Source organism: Enhydra lutris, unplaced genomic scaffold (assembly GCF_002288905.1).
Source record: "Enhydra lutris kenyoni isolate GAN:26980312 unplaced genomic scaffold, ASM228890v2 scaffoldscaffold45, whole genome shotgun sequence".
Classification (NCBI taxonomy): domain Eukaryota; kingdom Metazoa; phylum Chordata; class Mammalia; order Carnivora; family Mustelidae; genus Enhydra; species Enhydra lutris.
In genome coordinates, this window is record NW_019154129.1 from 15,672,510 (window position 1) to 15,695,785 (window position 23,276).

General features: G+C 58.2%; 5 protein-coding genes across 7 annotated transcripts in view; 1 reads left to right on the top strand and 4 right to left on the bottom strand.

Moving 5' to 3' along the window:
• LOC111155968 (LUC7 like) overlaps positions 1 to 2,156 on the top strand; it is a 35,242-nt gene extending 33,086 nt beyond the window's left edge. For 2 of the 3 annotated variants that reach the window (XM_022516459.1, XM_022516457.1), the window contains 3 exons: positions 285 to 314; positions 865 to 1,032; positions 1,811 to 2,156. In XM_022516459.1, coding sequence (XP_022372167.1) covers positions 285 to 314; positions 865 to 1,032; positions 1,811 to 1,952 — 340 coding nt within the window. In that variant the 3' untranslated portion in view covers positions 1,953 to 2,156. Of the gene's footprint in view, positions 1 to 284; positions 315 to 864; positions 1,070 to 1,810 lie in introns of all 3 variants that reach the window. The other variant, XM_022516458.1, reaches the window with a different exon arrangement.
• A 9,646-nt stretch (positions 2,157 to 11,802) lies between these two features.
• On the bottom strand, positions 11,803 to 13,800 carry LOC111156092 (hemoglobin subunit theta 1). Its single transcript, XM_022516696.1, has 4 exons — positions 13,706 to 13,800; positions 13,377 to 13,581; positions 13,101 to 13,286; positions 11,803 to 11,888 (listed from the first exon to the last, which is right to left on the bottom strand). Exons 1-3 carry the CDS (start codon positions 13,798 to 13,800, stop codon positions 13,158 to 13,160), a joined length of 429 nt encoding a protein of 142 aa, XP_022372404.1. The 3' UTR covers positions 11,803 to 11,888; positions 13,101 to 13,157.
• Positions 13,801 to 15,995: 2,195 nt separating this feature from the next.
• LOC111156045 (hemoglobin subunit alpha-1/2) lies at positions 15,996 to 16,790 on the bottom strand. The gene is made up of 3 exons (XM_022516624.1): positions 16,662 to 16,790; positions 16,349 to 16,553; positions 15,996 to 16,223 (listed from the first exon to the last, which is right to left on the bottom strand). Exons 1-3 carry the CDS (start codon positions 16,754 to 16,756, stop codon positions 16,095 to 16,097), a joined length of 429 nt encoding a protein of 142 aa, XP_022372332.1. The 5' UTR covers positions 16,757 to 16,790; the 3' UTR covers positions 15,996 to 16,094.
• Positions 16,791 to 18,403: 1,613 nt separating this feature from the next.
• Positions 18,404 to 19,172, bottom strand: LOC111156251 (hemoglobin subunit mu). Its single transcript, XM_022517009.1, has 3 exons — positions 19,066 to 19,172; positions 18,696 to 18,900; positions 18,404 to 18,586 (listed from the first exon to the last, which is right to left on the bottom strand). Exons 1-3 carry the CDS (start codon positions 19,155 to 19,157, stop codon positions 18,458 to 18,460), a joined length of 426 nt encoding a protein of 141 aa, XP_022372717.1. The 5' UTR covers positions 19,158 to 19,172; the 3' UTR covers positions 18,404 to 18,457.
• Positions 19,173 to 19,938: 766 nt separating this feature from the next.
• Positions 19,939 to 21,002, bottom strand: LOC111156130 (hemoglobin subunit zeta). The gene is made up of 3 exons (XM_022516774.1): positions 20,908 to 21,002; positions 20,204 to 20,408; positions 19,939 to 20,067 (listed from the first exon to the last, which is right to left on the bottom strand). The coding sequence occupies exons 1-3, from the start codon at positions 21,000 to 21,002 to the stop codon at positions 19,939 to 19,941; spliced, it is 429 nt and encodes a 142-aa protein (XP_022372482.1).
• Positions 21,003 to 23,276: the final 2,274 nt, after the last annotated feature.

Genomic DNA, 23,276 nt, shown 5'->3' on the forward strand with positions numbered 1-23,276 from the left:
TGGTGTCCTCTGGCGACTTTAGATGCTGCCCGTTGTTGGCATCTGCTCTGTGACCGTCTGTAGCTGTGCAAGTCCGTTGTCGAGCTCCGGGTGTAGCGTCTGACCCCGGGGGCTGGGGGCTGGCCTCATACTGTGAGCGTTGACACTTGGAGCTGTGGGCCTGGGAGTGCGTGAGCCACTGGAAAACAACAGGACTCGGTGGGCAGCTGGCACTCCTTCGCCTTGTAGGCTGCGGGGCACGGCTGTTCGGGGAAAATTGTTCATGCTTTTCTTTTCCATTTTAGGTCTGGATCCAGAACCAGAGATCGGAGGAGGTAGGTTTCCAGATCCATTAACATGTTCGTTTGAGAGGGAGAGAGTCCCAGTCAGATGCTGCCCTGTGCGTGTGGCCTGTCCTGGACCTCAGTCTCATGACCCTGAGGTCACAACCTGAGCCGAAACCAAAAGTCACTTAACTGACTGAACCACCCACGGCGCTCCTCCTCATGCATTTTTTCCTTGATAGTTAACTTTTACAGCTTCACACTTGTTATCTGGTGGGCAGGGCTGGTGAGGGACCAAGCTCAGGCCCGTCTGTGTGTCTGTTGTCAGGCTGGTTGGGGCCTTAGTGCAGGAGAAGGACCCACTGTAAACGAGAGGGGGAGTCCGAAGGTACTGGCGAGGCCTTGGGGTGGCGGGTGTTTTCAGGAAGCATCAGTGGGAGGAGGCCGTAATTGTGCAGTGATGGGACTGTTGCGAACCCAAGTTGTAGATTTGTCGGAGGGAAGGGGAGGTGCCACAGGCATCCAGCAGAAGCTCCTGCCGGAGAAGGGCTGTTGGGATGAGGCCTCCCGGCCTTCAGAGCCTTCTGGTTGTCTGCTGCAGGTCACGATCCCGGGACCGGCGTCGCAGGAGGTCCAGATCTACCTCCAGGGAGCGACGCAAGTCGTCCCGATCCCGGTCCCGAGACAGACACCGGCGCCACCGCAGCCGTTCCCGGAGCCACAGCCGGGGCCACCGCCGGGCTTCCAGGGACCGGAGTGCGAAATACAAGTAACTACTCTGACTCCTTCAGTAGCTGCAACCAGGAGTGAGCCCCTTCTCTTGTGTTCCCAGGGTCTTCTGGGGGTCTGTCGTTGGGGCCTGTTGGCCGTACCTGGTAGGGACGGGTCTGGGCTTTTGTTCAGGAGCCTGAAGGGGCATCTGTGCAACTGAGTGTTGGAGCCTTGAGGAGTCGTGAGTGGGGCCCAGCGCATAGGGGCCTGTAAGCACAGGGCAGCAGGTGGACTCCGGGCTGGGACAGTGGAGAAGTGTGGAGGTGGTTACATGGGCTCAGCTCCCTCGTGACCTGCCACACGCTCGCTGTCCCCTCAGTACACAGAGCACCTGAGAGCTGTGTCCTGACTAGGCCCTACTTACCTGCTGTGGTTTTCTTAAGGACAACAACCCAGAAAACATTGACCCACAGACTTTGAGGGAAACACCGTGAGCACCTTTGTGTGCTGGATTATAGCCTTTCTTCCGCCGTGTCTGTGTAAGGGTCATACCCCACACGTGCGCTTTGTGGTCTTACTCTGGTCACGTTACAGCAAAAGCCTACCCCATTGGGAGAGATGTTTGCAAACGGCACTTCGGAGTGGCTGCCTCAACACTCCCGAGTAGCAGCCTGGGCGCTGGGCGGCCGGCTGCCCTCTGCCTGCTGAGGGCTTCCCCAGGTGTGTTCCGTCGAGGCCTTCCCTGACCCGATGTTGAGGCTCCAAGTTGCCCGTGCTCAAGGGGCCAGCCAGAAGGGGGATGCGGCCTCCTCTGAGCCTCGGGTCTCCTTTCCCAGGTTCTCCAGAGAGCGGACGTCGAGGGAAGAGTCCTGGGAGCACGGGCGCAGTGAGCGAGGGGCCGCTGACTGGAGGCTGGAGAGCTCCAACGGGAAGACGGCTTCGCGGAGGTCGGAGGAGAAGGAGGCTGGCGAGATCTGAACTCACATCTGGGCCTGTAAATAGTCTGACGAACATTGGACACAGCCTAAAGTTACCCTTTATATTTGCTGGATACAACTCCTCTTTTGTAGTTACGTTTCTATTGTTGGGAGCTAGCTGTGGGGTTCTAGAGATGTACAGAGTTGCTCCTGTGTTCTGGGTTATGTTGAGTAGGAATAAATAAGTCTGACGGACGGCCTCCTACGGCTGTGGTGGGGTCTCTGCTTCCCTCTGTGCCCTGGAGACTCACGCGGCCTTCCAGCTGGTGCCCCATTCCACACGCGCCGCTTTGGGAAGGGCCGCCCACCTGGTCTGCCGTTGGCAGCCTCAGCCCGACCCCAGTGAGCCACACTGCAGCTCCCCCTTTGGGAGTCACCTAAGGACAGAGACAGGCGTTTGGACAACATCCATGGGACAGCCGCACGGTCCTCGGGGGTGGGGGTGCTGGTTTGGGTCAGGTGGTAGTTGGACTCACATCAGCCTGGTGGTGGTACCCGTGCTCTCAGATGTTCTAAGAGCCCAGATTGAGCCCTTCTGGAAAGGGTAACAGCGATCTCTTCTCACATGTTGAGGGCAGGGGTTGGTTTATTCTAGGAGAGAGCTTCTGATGGCTGAGGCATGGAAATAGTCATTGCTTCTCTCCCTGTGCAGAGGTGGCTCAAAGGGCCCGTGGTCACTGGGTCTGGATCCTGTGACCACCAGCACCATACTGTGGCCAGTAGTCCTGCCCTGGGCTCCGCTGCCGGAGTCTGGCCTCTCCTCGGGAGATGTGTGGGTAGTGGGTACTCCTGCTGCACAGGTGTCCCCCGGCCAGGTGTCGTTGGGGTGTCCTTCCCACGGCCCTTGTCTGGGGCCCAGGGCTGAGGCAGGAGGCAGGGGCCTCGCTGGAGTATACTCTGCTCACGGCAGGCCGGGGGGAGGGGGGCGGGGTTGCTGCCAGGGATCAGCAGCTGCTTGGTAGCTCGTGCAGACCCCACACTAGTTGAGGAGAAGTGTGTTCTCTAGGGTGTGGGAGGTAGATGCAAGGGGCTGCAAGCCGTGAGTGGGTTAAGGGTGGTCCTGAGGAGGGGAGGGGTGACGGGGATGAGGCCTGGGATTGTGGGTGCCTGACTGCTCTGCCGCCTGGCCTGTGGCCTTCAGAGAACGGGCTGAACCCCATCAGGGAGCAGGAGGGTGCGCAGCCAGGACGACAGGCCCTCCCGCCCCTGTCTCTCATCTCCTGGAGGGGGGCTTGAAAAAAGACAAAAGAAACTAGTAACATACACAGAACTCCGCATTTCAGCCATTATTGAGTGTGTTCGTGTGTTGTGCAGCCGTCACCACCGTCTGCGGAGGAGTGGTTTTGAAAAGCCAGAGTGCAGCCATCCGTGGACTTAGGAGTAGTAACGAGGTGTCGGCCGCAAAGGTAAGGCTGAGGTCGAGACAGTTGTAGGGTGCCTGGTGCTGCGCCTCCTCCCCCACACCTGCGAGTTCCGCAGTCTGCCTGGGAGCCGGCGGCCTCGAGCTCTTGGGCTGGCCTCTTCCAGCCTTGGTGCTGGAGGCAGCCGCCTGGCCCTGGGTGGGTGCAGAGGAGGAGCTCGGACTGACGGAGGCCATGCTCAGCTCTCCAAGGACCCCATAGCTCGCCCCGGTTGGGTTCCAGCAGTGGAGAGCTCCCAGACCGGGTTGGGCGGGGGGACCGTGCCTAGAGGAAAGCGTCCATAAATCGTAAGGGGGCTGGGGCCAGAGGGGCCACCACCCTACTCGGAGTCCTGAAGACTACAGAAGTGTGGGAAATACTTGTTTATAGAGAGAGAAGCAGGGACACAGGTCAGGAGGCACTTGCAGTCCCTGAGGGGGTTCGCATGGGTCGGGCCAACAGGAGCAGATCCTCTAGGGCTCAGATCACGGTGGAGTCCAGTTTCCCGGCTGTGTGGGGGCCCTCGGTCCCCCCCAGACGCTGTTCACAGACATACTCCGCCACCCCCACCCCCACCCCCTGACACACACCTCTCCAGTGGAGGAGGACACAGTGACCAGCTCCATACTACATGGAGGCCCCTCCTAACTACATGGAGGCCCCAGGCTGTGCTGGAGGAGGGGTACTGAGCCATAACAAGTGGGACTTCTGGGGCCTCCCTCCAGACTCAAAATGGGGGCTTCCAGCCAGGCCCGCAACTGCAGTCTGGCAAAGGGAGGGCTGGAGAGCCGGTGCTGGTCTTAAAGCCTGCGTGGGAGCCCCTAGGATCCCCAGCAGGGGGCAGCCACCCTGTGGTTGCCGTGTCTTATAGGTAAGTGGAGAGTCTCCCCAGGATAGCGGGGTGCACTTGGCTGTGCCTGGGAGTTGGGAGCGCCGTGTGCGAGGTGGTTCCCGGCTGTGATTGGAGCAAGGGAGGGAGGGGATGTGCACCACAGTGCTTTGGAAGGGACCCTCACCGAGGAGTGGGACGGTGGCCCCACTGGGATTTGGGATCTGCATGTGGACCTGCTCAGGAAAGACGGGGACAGTGGAGTCAGGCATCAGAAGTGCTTGGAGGACTTAAAACAGGTTACTGTCCCGCCTCCCATCCTGATTTTCTGGGGAGGGGCCCGAGAATGTACTTTTATTTTTTTGTAGGTAGATTATAATTGAGTTAAAACATAAAATCCAACATGTTAACCACTTTAAAGTGTACAGTTCAGTGGTTTTAAATAGACCCACGATGTTTTGCTCTCTAGTTTGCCATTTCTTAGTTTTAGAACATTTCGTCACCGCTAAAGGAAACGTGGTTATGCGTTGGCAGACACTGCTCCCGACACCAGCCCCAGACAACCACTGATCTCCTTGCCGTGTCTGTCGGTTTGCCCGTTGTGGGCGTGTCACGGGAGTGAAGGCACAGCGAGTGACCAGGACCGGCTCCTGCTGCGGAGCGGGTCTGCGGGGTTTGCGTCATAACCTGTGTCCATACCTCCGATGCACGTCTCCCCGGGCTGCTGGTGCTCTTGGTCTGAAGGATGCCGCGAGCTGGAGTGGGAGCAGCGGGGCTGGGGGCAGGCGGGAGTTGGGGCGCCAGCTTCAGACGCTAAACAGTGTCTCTTCTGGGATGTGAAGCGAGCTGCCCCCCCCACCCCGAGTCCTTAGAGCGGGGCCCCCAGCACATGCCAGAGGTAATACTTGACCTTAGGAAAGGGGGTTGAGGAGTCATGTCCTCAGCTGCTGGCACAGTTAATTGCTTTTCTGTCCACAGAATAGTCCCTGTGCCAGCCCCACAGACAACCCTTCCCCTACTTACCCACATCCCCACAGGTGCTTAATCCGGGCTTTCTCCGATACCGGAGTCTGTGGTGCCACATGGCCGTGTGTGCTCTATCACAGGTGACAGAGCGGATGGCTACTTACGGACAGCAGCAAGGTCTCCCGGGTGCCCGTGGTCCCTGACCCAGGCCGTGCAGGAGTCCAGCCCCGGTGGCCAGCCCTCCCTGAGTGACACAGGAGTTCACAGGGAAGGCTGCAGGGATTTCCGGGCACTTTTTTTTTTTTTCTCTAGCACTTTCTGACCCCTTGTTCCTTGTTCCTGCTATTTCCCTCCACGGGGCTAACCCTGCTGAGCCTGTGGCCTGGGACTGCTCTCCCAGGGAGGCTGTGCAACGGACACCCCTGCCACCACCTGTCCTCGCATCAGGGGAGGGGCCGTGGTGAGGGGCTGGCAAAGGAGACTTCTGCCCCCTCACCCTGCCCTTCACCTCACCCGGGCACCTTTTTATTTTTATGGAGCTGGAGTAGATTAATCGATAGTTTCATGTGTACAATGTAATGATTCAACACATACAGGTTGCAAAGTCATCACCACCAGAAGTCTACTTGACATCTGTATCAAAAAAATGTTTTTCTGGTGACGAGCTTTCAAATATACGCTCTGCGGTTACTGTGCATATAAGAATGTAGCGATATGGTAAAGTACAGTATTGTGTATGGAACTCCGGATACTAACTGGGACAACAGGGCAGTGTTGTACGCGTGATGCTGTATCTGTGACCGTGTAGTAATACATGCTACGGCCTTGCTGCTGTATATACGAATTCCGTATAGTTGTGTAACACCTGCTACACTGTTGTACACAACCGTGTGTGTAATTAATACAGTGCAGTGCGTATTATGTAATACTATATATGCACTGATATGTAACACTGCAGTTTTTTTGTTTTTTTTTTTTTTTAAGATTTTCTGTATTTGAGGGGCACCTGGGTGGCTCAGTGGGTTAAAGCCTCTGCCTTCAGCTCAGGTCATGATCCCAGGGTCCTGGGATCGAGCCCCGCATAGGGCTCTCTGCTCAGCGGGGAGCCTGCTTCTCCCTCTCTCTCTGCCTGACTCTCTGCCTACTTGTAACCTGTGTCTGTCAAATAAATAAAATCTTTAAAAAAAAAAAAGATTTTATGTATTTGAGAGACAGCAAGAGAAAGAGAGCACAAGTCAGGGGGGAGGCAGAGGGAGGTGGGGAGCAGATTACCCGCTGAGCAGGGAGCCCGATGCAGGGCTTCATCCCCAGGACCCTGGGACCACGCCTGAGCCGAAGGCAGACGCTTAAGCTACTGAGCCACCCAGGAGCCCCTGCGGTATTTTTTTTTTAAGATTTATTTATTAGAGCATGAACAGGAGGGGCAGAGGGAGAGAGAATCTCAAGCAGACTCTGCAGCGAATGTGGAGCCTGACACGGAGCCCCATTTTCTGACCCTGAGATCACGACCTGAGCAGAAAGCAAGAGACGCTTAGACGCTTAACCAGGTGCCCCAGTTTAGTATTTTATTTATATAATACCACACTAATACCACACGTGTAGTGTAACAGTATATAATACTGGGCATGTGATCATGTAACTCAGCGTGCTGTTACTATATATGAGATACTGCATGTATAATTACGTAATATATGGTACAGTATTATATATATATATGATAAATGCATGTAAATAATCCAGATCTATAGAAAGTATACTGTATAATACAGTGCATTTATTGTATATGGGATACTGTGGAGTATGCAGTGCGGTATCGTACTGCATATGTAATTTTGTAATATTTTATATAATACAGTACAGTATTATATATTCTCAGGCCTTTTTCTGAGGCTGCCAGGACCTCTTTTGGACCTCTTCCAAAGTCTAGCACACCTCATGCTTTGATGGGACTCAAAACCCATCGGCTCCTGGCTGAGCCTGGCCTCTCTCCCTACAGAAGAGATCACAGACTTAGAGGCAAGCCCTGCATGTCCGGCGGGTCAGGAAATGGAACAGTGTCAGCACCTGGGAAAGCCGGCTTCCCTTCACAGTCCCTCTGTCTTCCCAGAGCTCACGTGTCCGAGATCATTGGCACAGTTCCTGTCTCCTGGCGGTTTCCGAGGACCAGGAGCCCCGCCGTGGCTCAGCCACATTCTCCCTCACGGGCTGCAGTCAAGGGGTCTCATCTGGGGCTGTTCTGGAGAAGGGGCTTTGCGCGCTCACCTGGTCGTTGGCAGCGGGTAGCTACTTTCCGAGTGTCCGTGAGAGGCCCACTCTGGGGCGGCCGCGGCATGGCGTCTTCTCTGAAAGGGAGAGGGTCTCCGCACAAGAGAGGCATGATTTTAAGATTTTACTTATTTGACAGAGAAACAGCATGCGCTCAAAAGTGGGGCGGGAGGGGGGCAGAGAGGAGAGACGCTCGACAGACTCCGTGATGACCGCGGAACCCAACGTGGGCTCTTTTATCTCACAGCCCTGAGGTCATGACCTGAACTGAAGTCCAGAGTCGGACACCCGACCGACCGAGCCTCCCAGGTGCCGCACCGGAGAGGCATCATTAATCAGGGAAGTGACATCCCATGCCCACAGAACTCTGTGGGTTGAAAGCAAGACATAGGGTCCGTTGGCATGGCTGTAATTTCAAAGGGAAAAACAGAAGAGAAGAAGAAAGGAAGAATAATTGCTGGGGAGGAGGTGCAGGACTTGGAGCCCTCACTCGCCGCTGCTGGTGGGAATGGGACGCAGCAGCTGCTGGGGAGAGCCGTGTGGCGGTTCCTCGCGAGTTGAACAGTGGTCTGACTCAGGAGCTGCACCCCTAGACGCAGACCCGAGAGACCCGCGAGGAGGAGCTGCAGTCCTCAGGCGCACACGTGTACAGCAGCAGCACTCGCAATAGCCAGAAGGCGGAGACAACCAAAGAGCCATCAACAGCTGGACGGATGAGCAGAAAACAACCTGGGCAACCGTACGGAGCGTCCTCGGGAAGTTAAAATAGGAATGGCAGATAACCCGGTAATTCCGCCGCTGGGTGTTTACCCAGAGAAAGTGAAAACACTGATTTCCATGAAAGGATTTCAAGGTCCAGCATGGGGACCTTGGAAACGATGCTAAGTGCAAAAGAAGCCAGACGCAAAAGACCACACACATATCCCACGACTGCATTTATGCAAAATACCTAGAATCAGTAAATCTGTACAGACAGAACATAGGGGACCTTCAGAGCTGGGAGTGACTGGTACCGGGCACAGGGCTTCCTTCCGAGGGTGGTGGCAGGTTTTGGAGCTAGGTACTGATGATGAATGTAGGAGATGCCAGAGGCAGTCCCCAGGAGGTGGGGCTCCCGGGGTGGTGCTTCTTCGTGACACTTCGAGCCTGTGCTTGTCTTAGCCTCCGCGTCTGACCTTCGTGCTTCATCTGGGTCGGTTCGTCACTTACAGCCCACGTTAACGTTTTGGTTTTGCCGATAGTATTTTATTCTGGGCCTTTACCTTGGTCACACACGTTCTGTTTCTCTTCCTTTTTGCCTCTTTCCGAGGGGTGGTTTTAGACTTGTAACATTCCACTCTTTCCGTTACTTTGGAACTCCTACATTCTATTTGTGTTCTGCGGTTGCCAGAGAACTCGCAGCAGGCACACACATTATATCGTGGTGCCCGACGATCACCTCCAAGAGATCCAGGTCCAATTCCCTGGAACTTGCGAGTGTGGCCTTAGATGGCAAAAGGTTTTTGAACATAAGTTTAAGAATTTTGAGATGGGAGGGCGCCTGGGCGGCTCAGTCGTTGGGCGTCTGCCTTCGGCTCAGGTCGTGATCCCAGGACCTGAGATCGAGCCCCACATCAGGTTCCTTGCTCGGCGGGAAGCCTGCTTCTCCCTCTCCCTCTGCCCCTGCTTGTGTTCCCTCGCTCGCTGTGTCTCTCTGTCAAATAAGTAATTAAGGGCGCCTGGGTGGCTCAGTGGATTAAAGCCTCTGCCTTTGGCTCAGGTCATGATCTCAGGGTCCTGGGATCGAGCCCCGCATCGGGCTCTCTGCTCAGCGGGGAGCCTGCTTCCCTCCTCTCTCTCTGCTGGCCTCTCTGCCTCCTTGTGATCTCTGTATGTCAAATAAATAAGTAAATCTTAAAAAAATAATAATAATTAAAATCTTTTTTAAAAAATAAAAGAATTTTGAGATGGGGGGCATCTGGGTGGCTCAGTCATTAAGCGGCTAACTTCGGCTCAGGTGGTGATCCCAGGGTCCTGGGATCGAGGCCCTCATCGGGCTCCCTGGTCAGCAGGGAGTCTGCTTCTCCTTCTCCCACTGCCCCTGCTTGTGTTCCCCCTCCCACCATGTCTCTCTCTGTCAAATAAATGAATAAAATCCTTAAAAAATAATAATGATAAAATAAAAATTTATAGAGAATAAATTTGTGTTAAGTCACTAAGTTTGTGTTACACCAGCAATAGGAAACTAATACACCTACCGAAATCTAACGTTGATAAAAGCCTTGTGTGCCCCTGGATGAGACGAGGACTTAAGAGCACTTGACCGCCGTGCAGCCCTGACTCGGTTCTGACAGTTGTCGCTGTCTGTCTGGTGTCTCATGTCTCTTGAGGCTTTGTTCTGTGTAACCCCACAGACATACAGAATTAACGTTTGTGTTTACCGCTTCATTTGTTCATTCCTTCTTAGACCGCAGCTTCTGCCCGGGCTCATTCTCCTGCTTCAAGTACATTCTTGACTAGAGGTGCATGAGGCCCCGGGGTACAGAACGTCAGGAGGAGCTCCTGCTCAGGGTGTGCAGGGGCTGTAGTCTGGAAAACTTATTCTTAAAGATTTTCATTTGTTCATGAGAGACAGAGAGGCGGGGGGAGTGGGACAGGGAGAAGCAGGCTCCCCACTGAGCTGGGAGCCCGACGTGGAACTCCATCCCAGGACCCTGGGACCATGACCCAAGTCGAAGGCAGCCACCTAACTATCTGAGCCACCCAGGCGCCCTGGAGAATTTATTCTAACCTACTTTAAGTTCCCTACTTCTCTTTATGATTGTGTTCTGTCTGTTAAACTTATCCATTGGATTTTAAGTTTGTTTTTTTTAAGATTTTATTTATTCATTTGACAGAGATCACAAGTAGGCAGAGAGAGAGGGAGAAGCAGGCTCCCCGCTGAGCAGAGAGCCCGACGCAGGGCTCGATCCCAGGATCCTGGGATCATGACCTGAGCCGCAGGCAGAGGCTTAACCCACTGAGCCACCAGGCGCCCCAGGTCATGGGATTTTAACATCAGGAAATGATGTTCTCTTTTTGGCTAAACACCAAGGTATTTTTTTCCTCAGGCCTTATGTTTGAGGAAAGGAGGGAATTGTCCAGTACGCGTAGCCTTTGGGGGCCCAGTTTTAGGGGAAGAGTCACCTACTGAGCATATCACCTTATACTGGCTTTTTTTTTTTTTTTTAAGCCTGTGAGCCCATGAGGAAGAAGATAGTTTGCTAGTTTTGGCAAATACCTCAGGACCCAGGTAGTTTAGGTGTTGTGATAACCCCTCCCTCTCTGAGTTCTCGCCTTTACTTTGTTTTTGGCCTGAAAGTTCCTTATTATCTCGTTTGCTCATTGATGCTTTTAGGACCATTTAGCCTGGGTGTCCAGTGGGTTCAGTCGGAGAGCGCGCGCTTCTTGATCTTGGGGTTGTAAGTTTAAGCCCCACATTGGGTGTAGAGTTGACGTGATTAAAAACATTAGCTCATGCTAAACCTTAAGGAATTCTGAGAGCTCCACTATTAAAAATTAAACAAGGGGGTGTCTGGGTGGCTCAGTGGGTTAAGCCTCTGCCTTCAGCTCAAGTCATGATCTCAGGGTCCTGGGATTGAGCCCCGAGTTGGGCTCCTTGCTCCGCGGGGAGCCCGCTGCTCCCCCTGTTCCCCTGCTTGTGCTCTCTCCCTGACAACTAAATAAGATTTAAAAAAATTAAAGTGTATTAATTTACAAATAGTTTGTTAAAATACTGAAAGCTCTTTACTTTTTTTTTCTGAAAGCTCTTTACTTTCAAGTAGGTCACTATAGGTCACTACTATCCGTGTCCCTATCATCCGTGTGGACCTCTAGTGCGTCTTGCATTTGGACAGTGAGAATACAGCAGGGGCAGAAACTATACGTGTCTCCCTAGTTTTCCCTCCAGCGATCGCATTCGGTAACTCGACATCAGCCATCACAGCACCACGGAAACCGGCAAACGCTACAGATCAGCCCCTTCCTCCTGGGCCGGAGGGCCCGTCCTCAGACACTCACCAGCCCACGACTGTGTACAACTGAAATGCTTTCCCGAAAGGTCGTTTTCTTTTTTTTTTTTTAGATTTTATTTATTTGAGAGAGAGAGCGAGCCAGCCCACAAGCAGGGCTGGGGCAGGGGGAGAGGGAGAAGCGGACTCCCCGCTGAGCAGGGAGCCCGACTGGGGCTCCAACCCAGGACCCCGGGATCGTGACCTGAGCCGAAGGCAGACGCTTAGCTGACACTGAGCCACCCAGGCGCCCCCGAAAGGTCGTTCTGAGTTACACTTCCAGCACAAGTGTGTTAGATCTTGCCTCTTCATATCTTCTCCTGCTCAGTGTCCTGTTCAGGAGCATTTCAACATGCACGTCTTTGAGGATCACTGCAAATGTCTGTCCACCATCGGCACCGTGAGCTGCCCGTTTCTCCTTCAGCTTGGTCTTCTGCTGGGTCCACTGGCTCAAAAAAAGGTGTGGGGAGGGAAAAGAACGTGGAGGTGTGTCTTGTGTGAGGGAGGTGGGAACCCCTCCCCTGCCGTCTGTGACAGTATTTTTCTCCCAGTCCCCCCATGATGCTGTTCTTCCCTCCCCGGACCGGGCGCTTTCCTCTCTATGTGTCCCATGTGCCACTTTTCTCAGTGTCACTTTGAGGACGCCATTTAAGAAAAATATATCCGGGGCGCCTGGGTGGCTCAGTGGGTTAAGCCGCTGCCTTCGGCTCAGGTCATGATCTCAGGGTCCTGGGATCGAGTCCCGCATCGGGCTCTCTGCTCAGCGGGGAGCCTGCTTCCCTCTCTCTCTCTCTCTGCCTGCCTCTCCGTCTACTTGTGATCTCTCTCTGTCAAATAAATAAAAATCTTTAAAAAAAAATATATATATATATCCAAGTGCTCCCGGAAGGACCTGGAGCGCCGCGCATTCAATATTCGCGCGCGTGCGCGTGTGTGTGTGTGTGTGTGTGTGTGTGACACACACGCTCTTGATCTGACCCCATGTCCTCCCCATGGGTTCACAGTTGGCTCCTGCGCCAGGTGGATGTGCTGGACCCGCTGGGATACAGAGGAAGGGGCAGTAAGTGCGCTACTTAGGTTTCTGCAATGACTATGATTGATTTGGAGAAGAAATATCTAAACAAACAACCAAACGTATCCCCTCGTATCTCCTCGGAAGTGTGGGGTGTAGGCAAGGCTCCGGCCCCACCCACCTTGTCTGCTACACGACTCCCACCGCGCGGGTCCAGTGTCTGGCGAGGGCCTCTCACACGGGCCTCCAGGGCCCCCAGCAGGCCCCCTCCGGGGCCCCCTCCAGGGCCTTAGTCTGCGCAGGTCCTGGGCCCCGCCGGCAGGAGGCGCCGCTCCCTCCCCTTCCCCGAGGCTGGACCCTGCGGGCGGTTCGGGACGACGGTCAGGCCCCCGCCCCCGCCCCCGCCTCTCCGCGCTCGCGTGGGGTCCCAAGCCTGTCTCCGGCGCCGGGGATGGGCGCGACCTAGGGCTCCCCTCGACCGTGCAGGGCGCCCAGTGGGCAGCCAGGGGCGCGCCCGGGTCTGATGACGTGGGGTGCGCCTCAGAGGTGCCCGGACCCCTCGCCCATCCTCCCCCACCACCCGCAGACCCGCGCGCGCCCCCAGAGACAACACGCGCGGCCGGATGAGGCTTTCTGGCCGGGACTTTACTGGGACTCCGGAGCTCGCGGGAGGGGCGGCTGGGGTCCCGCGACGCCCCCTCCGAGTCTAGCGGTAGTTGGAGGCCAGCGCCGAGCTCACGTGGCTCAGAAACTTGTCCAGCGAGGCGTGCATGGCGGGGCCGAAGTCTCCGGGGTAGTGCCGGGCGAGGGTGACCAGCAGGCAGTGGCTCAGGAACTGCGGAGGGAGGGAGTCGTCCCGCCCGGAGCCGCCCTCCCCCACCCCCCGGCCTCGGCCACCGAGGGTCCAGCGCCCGCCCGCGCTCACCTTGAAGTTGACGGGGTCCACACGCAGCTGGTGCGCGTGCAGGTCGCTCAGAGCGGACAGCGCGCCCGGCAGGTCGTCCAGGTGGGCCACGGCGAGGGTCAGCGCGTCGGCCACCTTCTTGCCGTGGGCCTTGACCTGGGCGGAGCCGGGGCTCAGGTCGAAGTGGGGGAAGTAGGTCTTGGCGGCGGGGAAGGACACGAAGGTCCTGCGGGAGGAAGCGCGAGTGAGGTGCGGCCCGGGGAGGAAGCCCGGGGGGCGGGGGCACCCGGCGCGGCGGCGGAGGCGCAAAGCCCGGGAGCCGGAGGGGCGCGGGGCCCTGGTGGCCGCACCTCTCCAGGGCCTCGGTTGTGTAGATCCCGACGTTGCTCCCCAGCTTCCTCCAGAGCGCGCGCACCGCTGCCTTGTCCGCGGCGGACAGCGCCATCGCGGATCCTGCGTCCTGCCGCGCGCGCGCCCCGCGCCAGGTCCCTGCGCCTGCGCCACCGGGGGTCCCCGCGGCCTCCAGGGGGCGCCGCCGCCGCGTCCGCGCCGCACCCCTGCTCGCGGAGTCCGGCTGCGAGCGGTCCCGGAGCCTGGCACCCTCCCGGTGGCCATGGACGCCGCCGCCCCGTTCTCCTAGTGTTTACGGTCGGGAAAGTCATCACTTACTAGTATTAGGGGACACTGAATTGAATCATGGATTTTGACATTAACCCTCAGCTTCTTCTCCCTCCCTTCCTCCAGAGCCTATGATGACTCTATTTTCACATTTATGGTGTAAAATGAACATGAAAACGTCCTCTTCCCAAACTTGTGAGACTTTGGCGGGAAACCAATGTCATGAGCGGGGCTCGTAGCAATTGTTCTTTCAAGACAGAAAACAGGTATTAAATGCCTCGGATGTATCTCAAAAGTGATACCCGATCCCTGTGGGGCACCCACTCTGTGCCAGGCACCGCTCCGCGCATTAAAACAATTGCCGGTGGGGGTGCTCCTGGGTGGCTTAGTCGGTTACCCCGCCGGCTCTTGATCTCAGCTCAGGTCCTAATCTCAGGGCGCTCAGCTCAAGACCTGTGTGGAGCCTACTCAAAAAAAAATTTTTTTTGGTACAATTACTATAACATAAAATTACCATATTAGCCATTCTATTCTATTCTATTTTATTTTTGAGAGGGAGAGAGAGGGTGGACTGGCAGAGGAAGAGAGAGAGACTCTTAAGCGGGGCGTGGAGCCCAATGCCAGGCTCCGTCTCACAACCTTGAGATCATGACCTGAGCCGAAATCAAGAGTCAGATAACTTAACCAACTGAGCCACCCAGGTGCCACCCCCCCGCCATCTAAGCCATTTTGAAGTGTCTTTAACCACATCCAGTGTTGTGCAACCACCACTGTCACCATCCCAAATGGAAACTTTGTCCCCATTAGCAGTCACTCCGTCCCCCTCTCCTCCAGTCCCAGCAGCCTGGTCTTTGTCTGTGTGAGGTCGCCTATTCTGGACGTTTCATGTGAGTGGAATCACACATTCCTGTGTCTGGCTTCTTTCATTTGGCACCGTTCCCAGGGTCCTTCCTGCTCTAGGCTGTGTCCCCTGCTTCCAGCTCTTCATGACTGACTGCGTTTGGTTTACCCGTTCATCCCCTGGTGGACATCTGGGTTTTCCCACCTTGAGCCCAGGCCATCATTTTCATGATAACAAAAGAAAGAAGACTGCCTAGTACTGGGAGCTCATACTGTACCACCAGCTGTGCCACAAGTGTCCCCAGTTGAGGCAGAGGCCTGCCATCTCATTTTCCAAGGATGACTCTGGGACCCCAGGAAGAAAGGACATTGCTGTTAGCTGGGGGCTCGGCCCCCATGGCTGCCAGGACCAGACACGGAGGCGGCAGGGGGCTTGCTCTGAGGGCAGGGAGCACGCAGGAGTGCTGAGCCCCAGGACCTGGCTCTTCTCTGTTGCACGGTGTGTGTGTGTGTGTGGAGGGGGGTTAGGGGTGGTGGCCCCTGGGCTATGTAGTCAGTGCTGAGCTGACCCCCAAAGCCAGGCCTCCAGGTCCATATTGCCCCAGGACAGCACGCTCTTCACAGTGTGTGTCCTGGAAGTGACACCGGGAGAAAGCAGCACCACCAGGAAATTGCCTGGCATCTGGGATGGACTGCTCACCCCGATTTCATCTAGATTGTGTGTGTATTTGGGAAGCACTTGGCAGGTGGGGGGCATTCGGTGAGACTCCCAGGAGCCTGACCTCCGGTCTTCCCCACCGCCCAACTTCAGGGAGAGCAGTGGGAGAGCTCAGAGGTCCGGGCTGGAGGCCCATGAACTCTCAGACCAAGAGTGTGTCGTAAAACATAAAGGTGGAAAAGCAGTTAGTTCATTGTTCCAGCAAATCGCAGGAGCATCCACAAAGCTCCGGAATGAAATGGAGGACATGGCGAGCTCGCAGCAGAGCACTCCTGGCTGTGGGTGGGGAGCGGGAAATCCCAGGCAGGAGCAGCAGAACCGGCCCCACTGCCCCCCTCTGCGCCTGTCTTCCCTTCCCTCTCCTGGCCGCTGCGGACAGGTCCGTGATGCGAAGCGAGGAGAACCCCCGGCCTTCCCCCCATCCCGCACGTTCGCGCACAGAGAGAACCGAGACGCGCACAGGCTGCAGTCCACTCAGACTTTATTCAGAGATCGGGAGGTTGAGGAGAGCGGAGCGCAAGAGGGCCCCGGACCGGGAGCCCGAGCACCGCCGCCGCTTCAGCTTAACGGTATTTGGAGGTCAGCACGGTGCTCACGGCGCTGAAGAACTTGTCCAGGGAGGCGTGGACGGCGGGGGTGAATTCCGCGGGGTGGTGGCAGGCCAGGGTCACCAGCAGGCAGTGGCTCAGGAACTGCGGAGGGAGGGGACGTCAGGGGCCGTCGCGGGACGCGGCCGCCCGCGCTCCACCTTCGGGACCCCAAGGGACTCTCTGCCGGCCCCGCCCGCCCCTCGCTCCCGCCCCGTCCGCGCGCTCACCTTGAAGTTGACGGGGTCCACACGCAGCTTGTAGGCGTGCAGGTCGCTCAGAGCGGACATGGCTCCCGGCAGGTCGTCAATGTGGGCCACGGCGTTGGTCAGCGCGTCGGCCACCTTCTTGCCGTGGGCCTTGACCTGGGCGGAGCCGTGGCTCAGGTCGAAGTGGGGGAAGTAGGTCTTGGTGGTGGGGAAGGACGCGAAGGTCCTGCGGAAGGAAGGGGTGGGCGAGCCAGGGTTAGGCGAGGCGGTGGAGGACAGGCGCCGCGAGGGGCCGGCGAGCCCCGATCCCAACGGGGGAAGGTGGGGTCCTCACCTCTCCAGAGCTTCTCCGCCATACTCGCCCGCGTGGCCGCCAATCTTGTCCCAGGTGGACTTGACGTTGGTCTTGTCGGCGGGAGACAGCACCATGGTGGGTTCTTTCTGAGTCTGTGTGAGGACCAGAAATGTGCGGGGCGCGGGGAGCGCGGGGCATTAAATGCCTGGGGCGCGAGGGGCGCGCCCTCCCGGCCCGCGCTCATTGGCTGGCCCGGTGCCAGGAGGTGTTCCCGGCGAGCGCTGGCGGGGGTCCCAAGGCCGCCTTCACTCTCTCTGCCCCGCCCAGACCGGGATCCAGTTCTGTAGGGCACCTCCATTTCCTCTCCTGTGGTTCCGGGGAGCCCATACAGGTTCCCGACCCACCCCACAGGCTCCGGCTTTTGGCTCGGCACCTGGGGTATTTGCTGGTCGGGAAGGAGAGCACATTTTCCGAAGTGAAACAAGCTGCTTCCGCACCGAACTTTCCCCAGGACCAAGAGCTGTAGACAGTCCGTGTAAACAGTGGGGGTGAGGGAGATAATGTGGGATCAGGTGCTCCAAGCCCTCCTTCCCCTCATGGTGGGCAGGGATTCTTGGCCACCGTCGGGTAACAGGCGCAGGCACAGCCAGGTAGGGTGGGTAATTTCCCACAAGTCAGAGCTTACCCTCTGGCATTCTTCGGACTTGGGCACGTCCGGCCAGGTGGGGCTCAGTGCTCCCTGCGCCGGCAGAGATTTTCAGCAGGGAACCTTCCTCATTCAGAGTCAGGTGAGCTCCTGGGGTCCCCACTCCCTGGCCTCATTCCCTTGTCAGAGAAGGTTCTCCATAGAGTGCTAGGATTCCTGCCCCCCCCCCTCATGCCGCAGAGGGGAGAGACTGACCCTGGGGACTGGGTCTGGAGGTAAAGGAGAGGAACGCCTTGGTTGGGGGACCCGCAGAGACTGAAAGGAACGTTGTAGTGGAAGTTGGGGGACCCTGGGCCTGCCGGGTGCTGACCCTGCTTTATGGTCTAATAAATTATTTCAAAGAGCCAGCACGGCATCAGCTTTCTGTTTGTGTTTACGTCGGATGCATTAGGCTCAGACTGCTCCTGGACATGTCCGGTATCACAGAGCCGTTGTGTGGTCGGGGTGTCTGCCTGATCCTGGCGGTCAGGAGCTCGTTCCCCAGAACCCCGCCCCAGGAGATTCAGAGGGAGGGGCTAACTTGGCTGGGGCAATGTTCCCTGCAGACTGAGCGTCAAGGGGAGGGAAGAAAGAGAAGTCGGCGGGGTCCTGGCCCCTACCTCTGACCCCCCGCCAGGAACTTGACCCTTGGCCTCGGTGCCTGCATTTGTCTGCAAAAGAGGCGAGGAGTCCCGGGAGTGGCTCCCAGCGGGAGGGCATGGAGGGAGAACGGAGGAATGGGTGAATGCAAACGTGCTTTGTGAACGGTGTGTCACAGCGGGTGTGTTGGAAACGAACTGCACCCGGATAACCTCCTTCCTCTTAGCTCCCATTTGTCCCCTCCCCCCATTTCCCCATCACCAGAGGGGACTTGTTCTGTTCAAGGTTTTGGGGATCCACACCCTGTCCAGACCCGGGATTGTCAACCCTGGAACCGTCCCCATTTGAGTCCCTGGCCCCTGTTCCCTTGTGCGCAAAGGTCCGGGATCGCGCCCTAAGATTCCAGGTGGCTCCACACCCGACCCGGAGCTTTCTGGCCAGGCACAATAACCTCAGCCTACCCGGTCCCCAAAGACCACACAAGCGCACGGTCCCTCCGTTGGAGCCTGTTTATTGACATGCAGAGACGGAAGCCCGCGGGGCGGAGGACTCAGCGGTACTTCTCGGTCAGCACCACCGACACGCCCGTCAAGAATTTATCCCACGCCGCCTGCATCTCTACGGTGAACTCGCCCTGCAGGTGGGAGGCCAGCACCACCTGGAAACACTGGATCAGCAGCTGCGGGAGAAGGGGCGGATGAAGGGGCGCTGCCTTTGCCGATTCCCTCTCCAGCCCCAACCCCGGCTGCGCGCGCGCGCGAACCCTACGGGGGCCCGGGCGGGCTCACAGGGAAGTTGGAGGGGTCCACGCGGAGCACTTGCGCGTGCAGGTCGGCGAGCGGACTCAGGACCGCGCGCAGGTTGTCCATGTGTCGCACGGCCACGCCCACCGCCTCGAGCATGCGTTGTCCGTGGGTCAGCAGCTGAGTCTCGTCAGGGCAGAAGCCCAGGTGCTTGAAGTAGACCTTGGTGCTGGGGTAGACCGTGAAGAGCCTGACGGAGCAGGTGGGTGAGTGAGGAGGGCGGCCGCGTGGGGTCCTTCCCGCGCCTGCACTGCCCAGACACCCGGAAGCCCCCCACCTCGGCCCCTCCTCCGACTCAGGCCCCAAACCCCTGGCACCGCCCCCCTGCGATCCTGGAAACCCCGCCTCAACCCACCTGAGCAGCAGCTCCGCCCCAAAGGACGCCTCGTGGCCGGCGATCAGGTCCCAGACCTGCGCGACCTGGGCGCGCTCTTGGGCGCTGAGCATGGCGTTGGCGGGGCGTGCTCTGGGGGCCCCTCCCGCCGGGCCGGCCTCCTTATAGCCTCCCCACACCCCAGGCGCCCCGCCTGCCCTTATCTGCGGGACGGCGGCCGGAGCGCGGCGACCCTCGGCCGGCACCGGGAAGCGTCTCCAGGCTAGGTCCCTGTGGCCGCGGAGGCCGCCGCCCGGGGCGGGGGGTGTTACCCGCACGGACTCACGCGCTGTGCGTGCGCGCTTTTGCTGCAGACATCAGCAGGATCTGGAATAACCCCCGTGCGGGCAAAGTGAGGGCCTGTCCAGGAGACAGCCGGTGGAAGGACTGGGGAAAGAGCGCCGCGCAGGGACGGGGCGGGGGCGGGGGTCCTAGCATGGGGCCCAGCAGCGCGGGAGCTGTGACATCAGGCTGTGAGGAAAAGCCCCCCCGAGGGCGCACACGCCTGCAGCGCGCTGAGTAAAGCAACCGTTGGGCGATTTGGGCGGCAGGAGAGGAGCAAGCCCTCTCTGGCCTGAGAACCGCATGGGCCAGCCTGCGCTGCTTTGCCTCTCCCCGACTCGTGTGTAGGCATCGCCCCAGAGCATCCTTTCGGTGGCTTTAAGCCGGTGGTGACCCTGGGGTCGACCGCATTCCTGCAGCTCCCGCTTTCTTTCACTCCCCTCTTTCCCGCCAATACTGAGAACGCAAGAGCCACTTCCTCCTCATCCATTTATTGGAGAATCCGCGGAGGAATTATGGAAGGTTCAGGGGCAGGGAAGGGGCGGCAGCCTGCCCTCGGTCGGGCGGCTGCGCTCAGCGGTACTTCTCGGTCAGGACGGCCGACACGATGGACAGGAACTTGTCCCAGGCGGTGTGGGCGTCGGCGGTGAAGTCGGCGGGGAAGTGCGAGGCCACGGTGACCAGCAGACAGTGCGACAGGAGCTGAGGGGCGGGAGCGCGGCCCCGTGAGCGGCCGGTGCGGGTGGGGGTGCTGGGGGGGACGGAGACCCCGCAGCCCACACCCCGCGGCTGCCCGCGCCCCTCGCCCCCCCCCCCGGGACCCCAGCCCCGCGCCCACCTTGAAGTTGACCGGGTCCACACGCAGAATGTAGGCGTGCAGCTCGCTCAGCTTGGCCAGGGCGCCCCCGATGTTGTCGATGCTCTTGACCGCCTCGCCCAGGGCGGCCACCACCTTGGCGCCGTGCATGCGCAGGTGCGCGGAGCCCGGGTGCAGGTCGAAGTGCGGGAAGTAGGTCTTGGTCTGGGGGTAGCTGGCGAAGAGCCTGCGGGCAGGGGCGACAGCCACACCTGGTAAGGCCAGCGCGTGTGCGCCTCGGGCGCCAAGCTTACCGGGCCTTGAAAAGGCCAGCGGCCTGGAGAAGTCATACTTGAAGGCAGCATTTCAAGACATAAACATTAACGCAAACCATTCACGTTGAATACGATGTTATAATTTTACACAAGGACGGGATCCCCATTGCCGCTTCCCCTCTTACCCCAGGCTCAGACAGGGCACGGTGGAATCCCACCCTCACCGTCCCCTCGCTGGGCAACCCGTTCATTCCTTCACTGATTCCTTCCAGCGATGTTTGTGGACACCTGGGCGCTGGGCCCAGCGCAAAAGACAGTCTCACAGCCACGCGCCCTCTCCGTCCACCTCCTCTTCCTGCTCCCCGAGTGTCGTCCCCCTCCTCCGTGGTCCCTCCGTGCTGGGCCCTGTCCTCCCTAACCCCACACTGTGTCCTCCCTGGCTCTGTGTCAGCCCACGGGACGCCCACTCACCTCTCCAGGGCCTGGGTGCCAATGGCATCGGCCTGGGTGGAGATCTTGTCCCACATGGACAGGATGACGGTCCTCTCGGCCTTGGTCAGAGACATGGTGGTAGTGGAGCTGGGCATGCTCAGGACTAGCCTCTGTGGGGCTCACCCCCCCAGGATCCCTTTATACACAGGGAGGCTGGGTGGGGGCCAGGCTGTGGCTGTTGGTCTGGAGAGGGGACAGGGCTGTGGGGGTGGGGTCTCTTATCAGACCCAGCGAGGGTGGGTGGTCAGGGCCTGGTGGGCTGGCGGGGTGAGGGGCTCTCACTCCACCTACTCACACCTACTCGAGGCCTTGGAGGGGGTGTTGGCCACAGCCTGACCAGCGTCCTGGAGAGATAGGGGCCCAGCTAGCCCATGAGTCTCGGCTTGTGTTTGTAGACCAGCTCTGACCCACCCCCTTCATTCCAGAATCACAGGACGGGGGAAGCCGGGATCAGCTCAGCACACAGCACCTTGGGCTGGGACATGCGGTTTCTGGTGGGGAGAAAACTGAGCCGCCCCGTGTCTGTGGCAGCCACGACCTGCTCCCACCTGCAATGTAGAAGGGACCGCTGGCAGAGTGTGGTCAAAGACTTGGAACGGCATACTTTATTTTTAAAAAGATTTTAGACATTTATTTTAGAGAGTGAGAGAGTGCACACATATGTGAACGGGGTCGGGGGAGGGAGGGGGGAGGGAGAGGGCCAAGCAGAGGGACGAGCAGACTGCACACTGAGTGCGGAGCCCGTCTCGGGGCTCAGTCGACAGCCCTGAGATCAGGACCTGAGCCGAAATCAAGAGTCAGTCGCCCAGCGCCGGAGCCCCCAGGTGCCCCTGGAGTGCCCTGTAAATGAGGGAAGGTGTGAGGTGCCAGCACAGCTGTGCAGAGCGCGTGTGATGTCCCTCCTCCCACCTGACTCCGCAGCTCTAAAACAGTTCCGGTCACTCTAGTCCCCTCGCCTTTCCATGGGAATTTCAGAGGCAGCCCAAGAGCGATGTGCACAAAGTCCTGCTGGACAGCTTTAGCCTCCGAAGCCAGCGTTTCCTCCGCGGGGCGTTTTGATCGCGCGTGTTTTGCGGAACTGTTCTGAGAGATGGTTTGGCCTAGACAAGCCTCTGAAACGTCAGCCAGTGTCGGACACCCGTGCGTTGTGGTGCTCCCTTCATCTGTGCCTGAGATGGGAGCTGCTGAGGTCGTGGGGCGGGGGAGCCCGACGGATGCCTCCTCTCAGCTCGGCAGACAAGGTCACCACCTCTGTCCCTGCGGGCCGTACCCGAGTGGTTCCCGGAGGTGGAGGCGGCCTTCCCAGAAGCCCCTTCCAGCACTGCCTGGGTCCTTCTCCATCCTGCTGTCTTGCTTACATCTCACAGCTGCCTCCTCTCCCTGTGAGACGGGGTTCCCCTCTGCTAGGGGTGTACCCCCTCCCCCAGCTTTATGATTGTTTGCTGACAGTCCCAGGATGTCCGTGCGGCTGGGCCCCTGTGGGTTCACTCCAGATGGAGATGAGCCCGGCCCGCCTTGGCCTACTCTTGCTGTCGCTGGGTTCAGGAGGAAATTCTAGGACCACCTCAGGCCTGTGGGCCTACAGGGAGGGTGGTGGCTGTGCCCATGCCTTCTGCTTCTAGAAGGGACATAGGCAGGGAGAGGCAGGGAGAGAGACATAGATAAGCAGACAGGCTGGCCAAGAAAACAGAATGAGTGGGTGAGATAGAAGACACAGAGGGTCAGAGGGAAGGTCAGGCAGAGGCTGGGAGTCTGGAGGTCCAGAGAAGTCTCAGGGAGGGATGTGCCTGGGGGAATCCCTCCACCATGGCATCTGGGGGACCAGTGGCCAGAACACACCGCAGGGCTGCCCTGTCTCCTAACAGAAGGGAATGACTGGATTCTGGGATGGCGCTCCCAGGAATCTGCCACCCCTGGGGGGGGGGTCCTCACCCCCATCAGACCCCCAGGATGTCCCCACCTTCCAGGCAGAAACTCCATCCCATCCTTGATGTCCACAAGGAGACGAGGCCCTGGAGGCCTCTTTGTTCCAGAAACTTCTAATCCCCACAAACCATTGTTGTGGGCAAACATCCCATTATTATTTTTTATTTTTATTTTTTAACTTCTTTTCCTTGTGAAATGTAGTACAGGCCACCAAATGAAATAAAGATTTTATTTATTTATTTGAGAGAGAGAGCAAATGAGAGAGCAAGCAGGAGCCTGGGCCTGTGGGGTGGGGGAGGGGCAGAGGGAGAGAGGGAGACGGACCGGCTCTGGGCAGGGAGCCCAAAGTCAGACTCAGTCCCAGGACCCCGGGATTATGGCCGGAGCCAAAGTCAGACGCTCAACTGACGGAGCCACCCAGG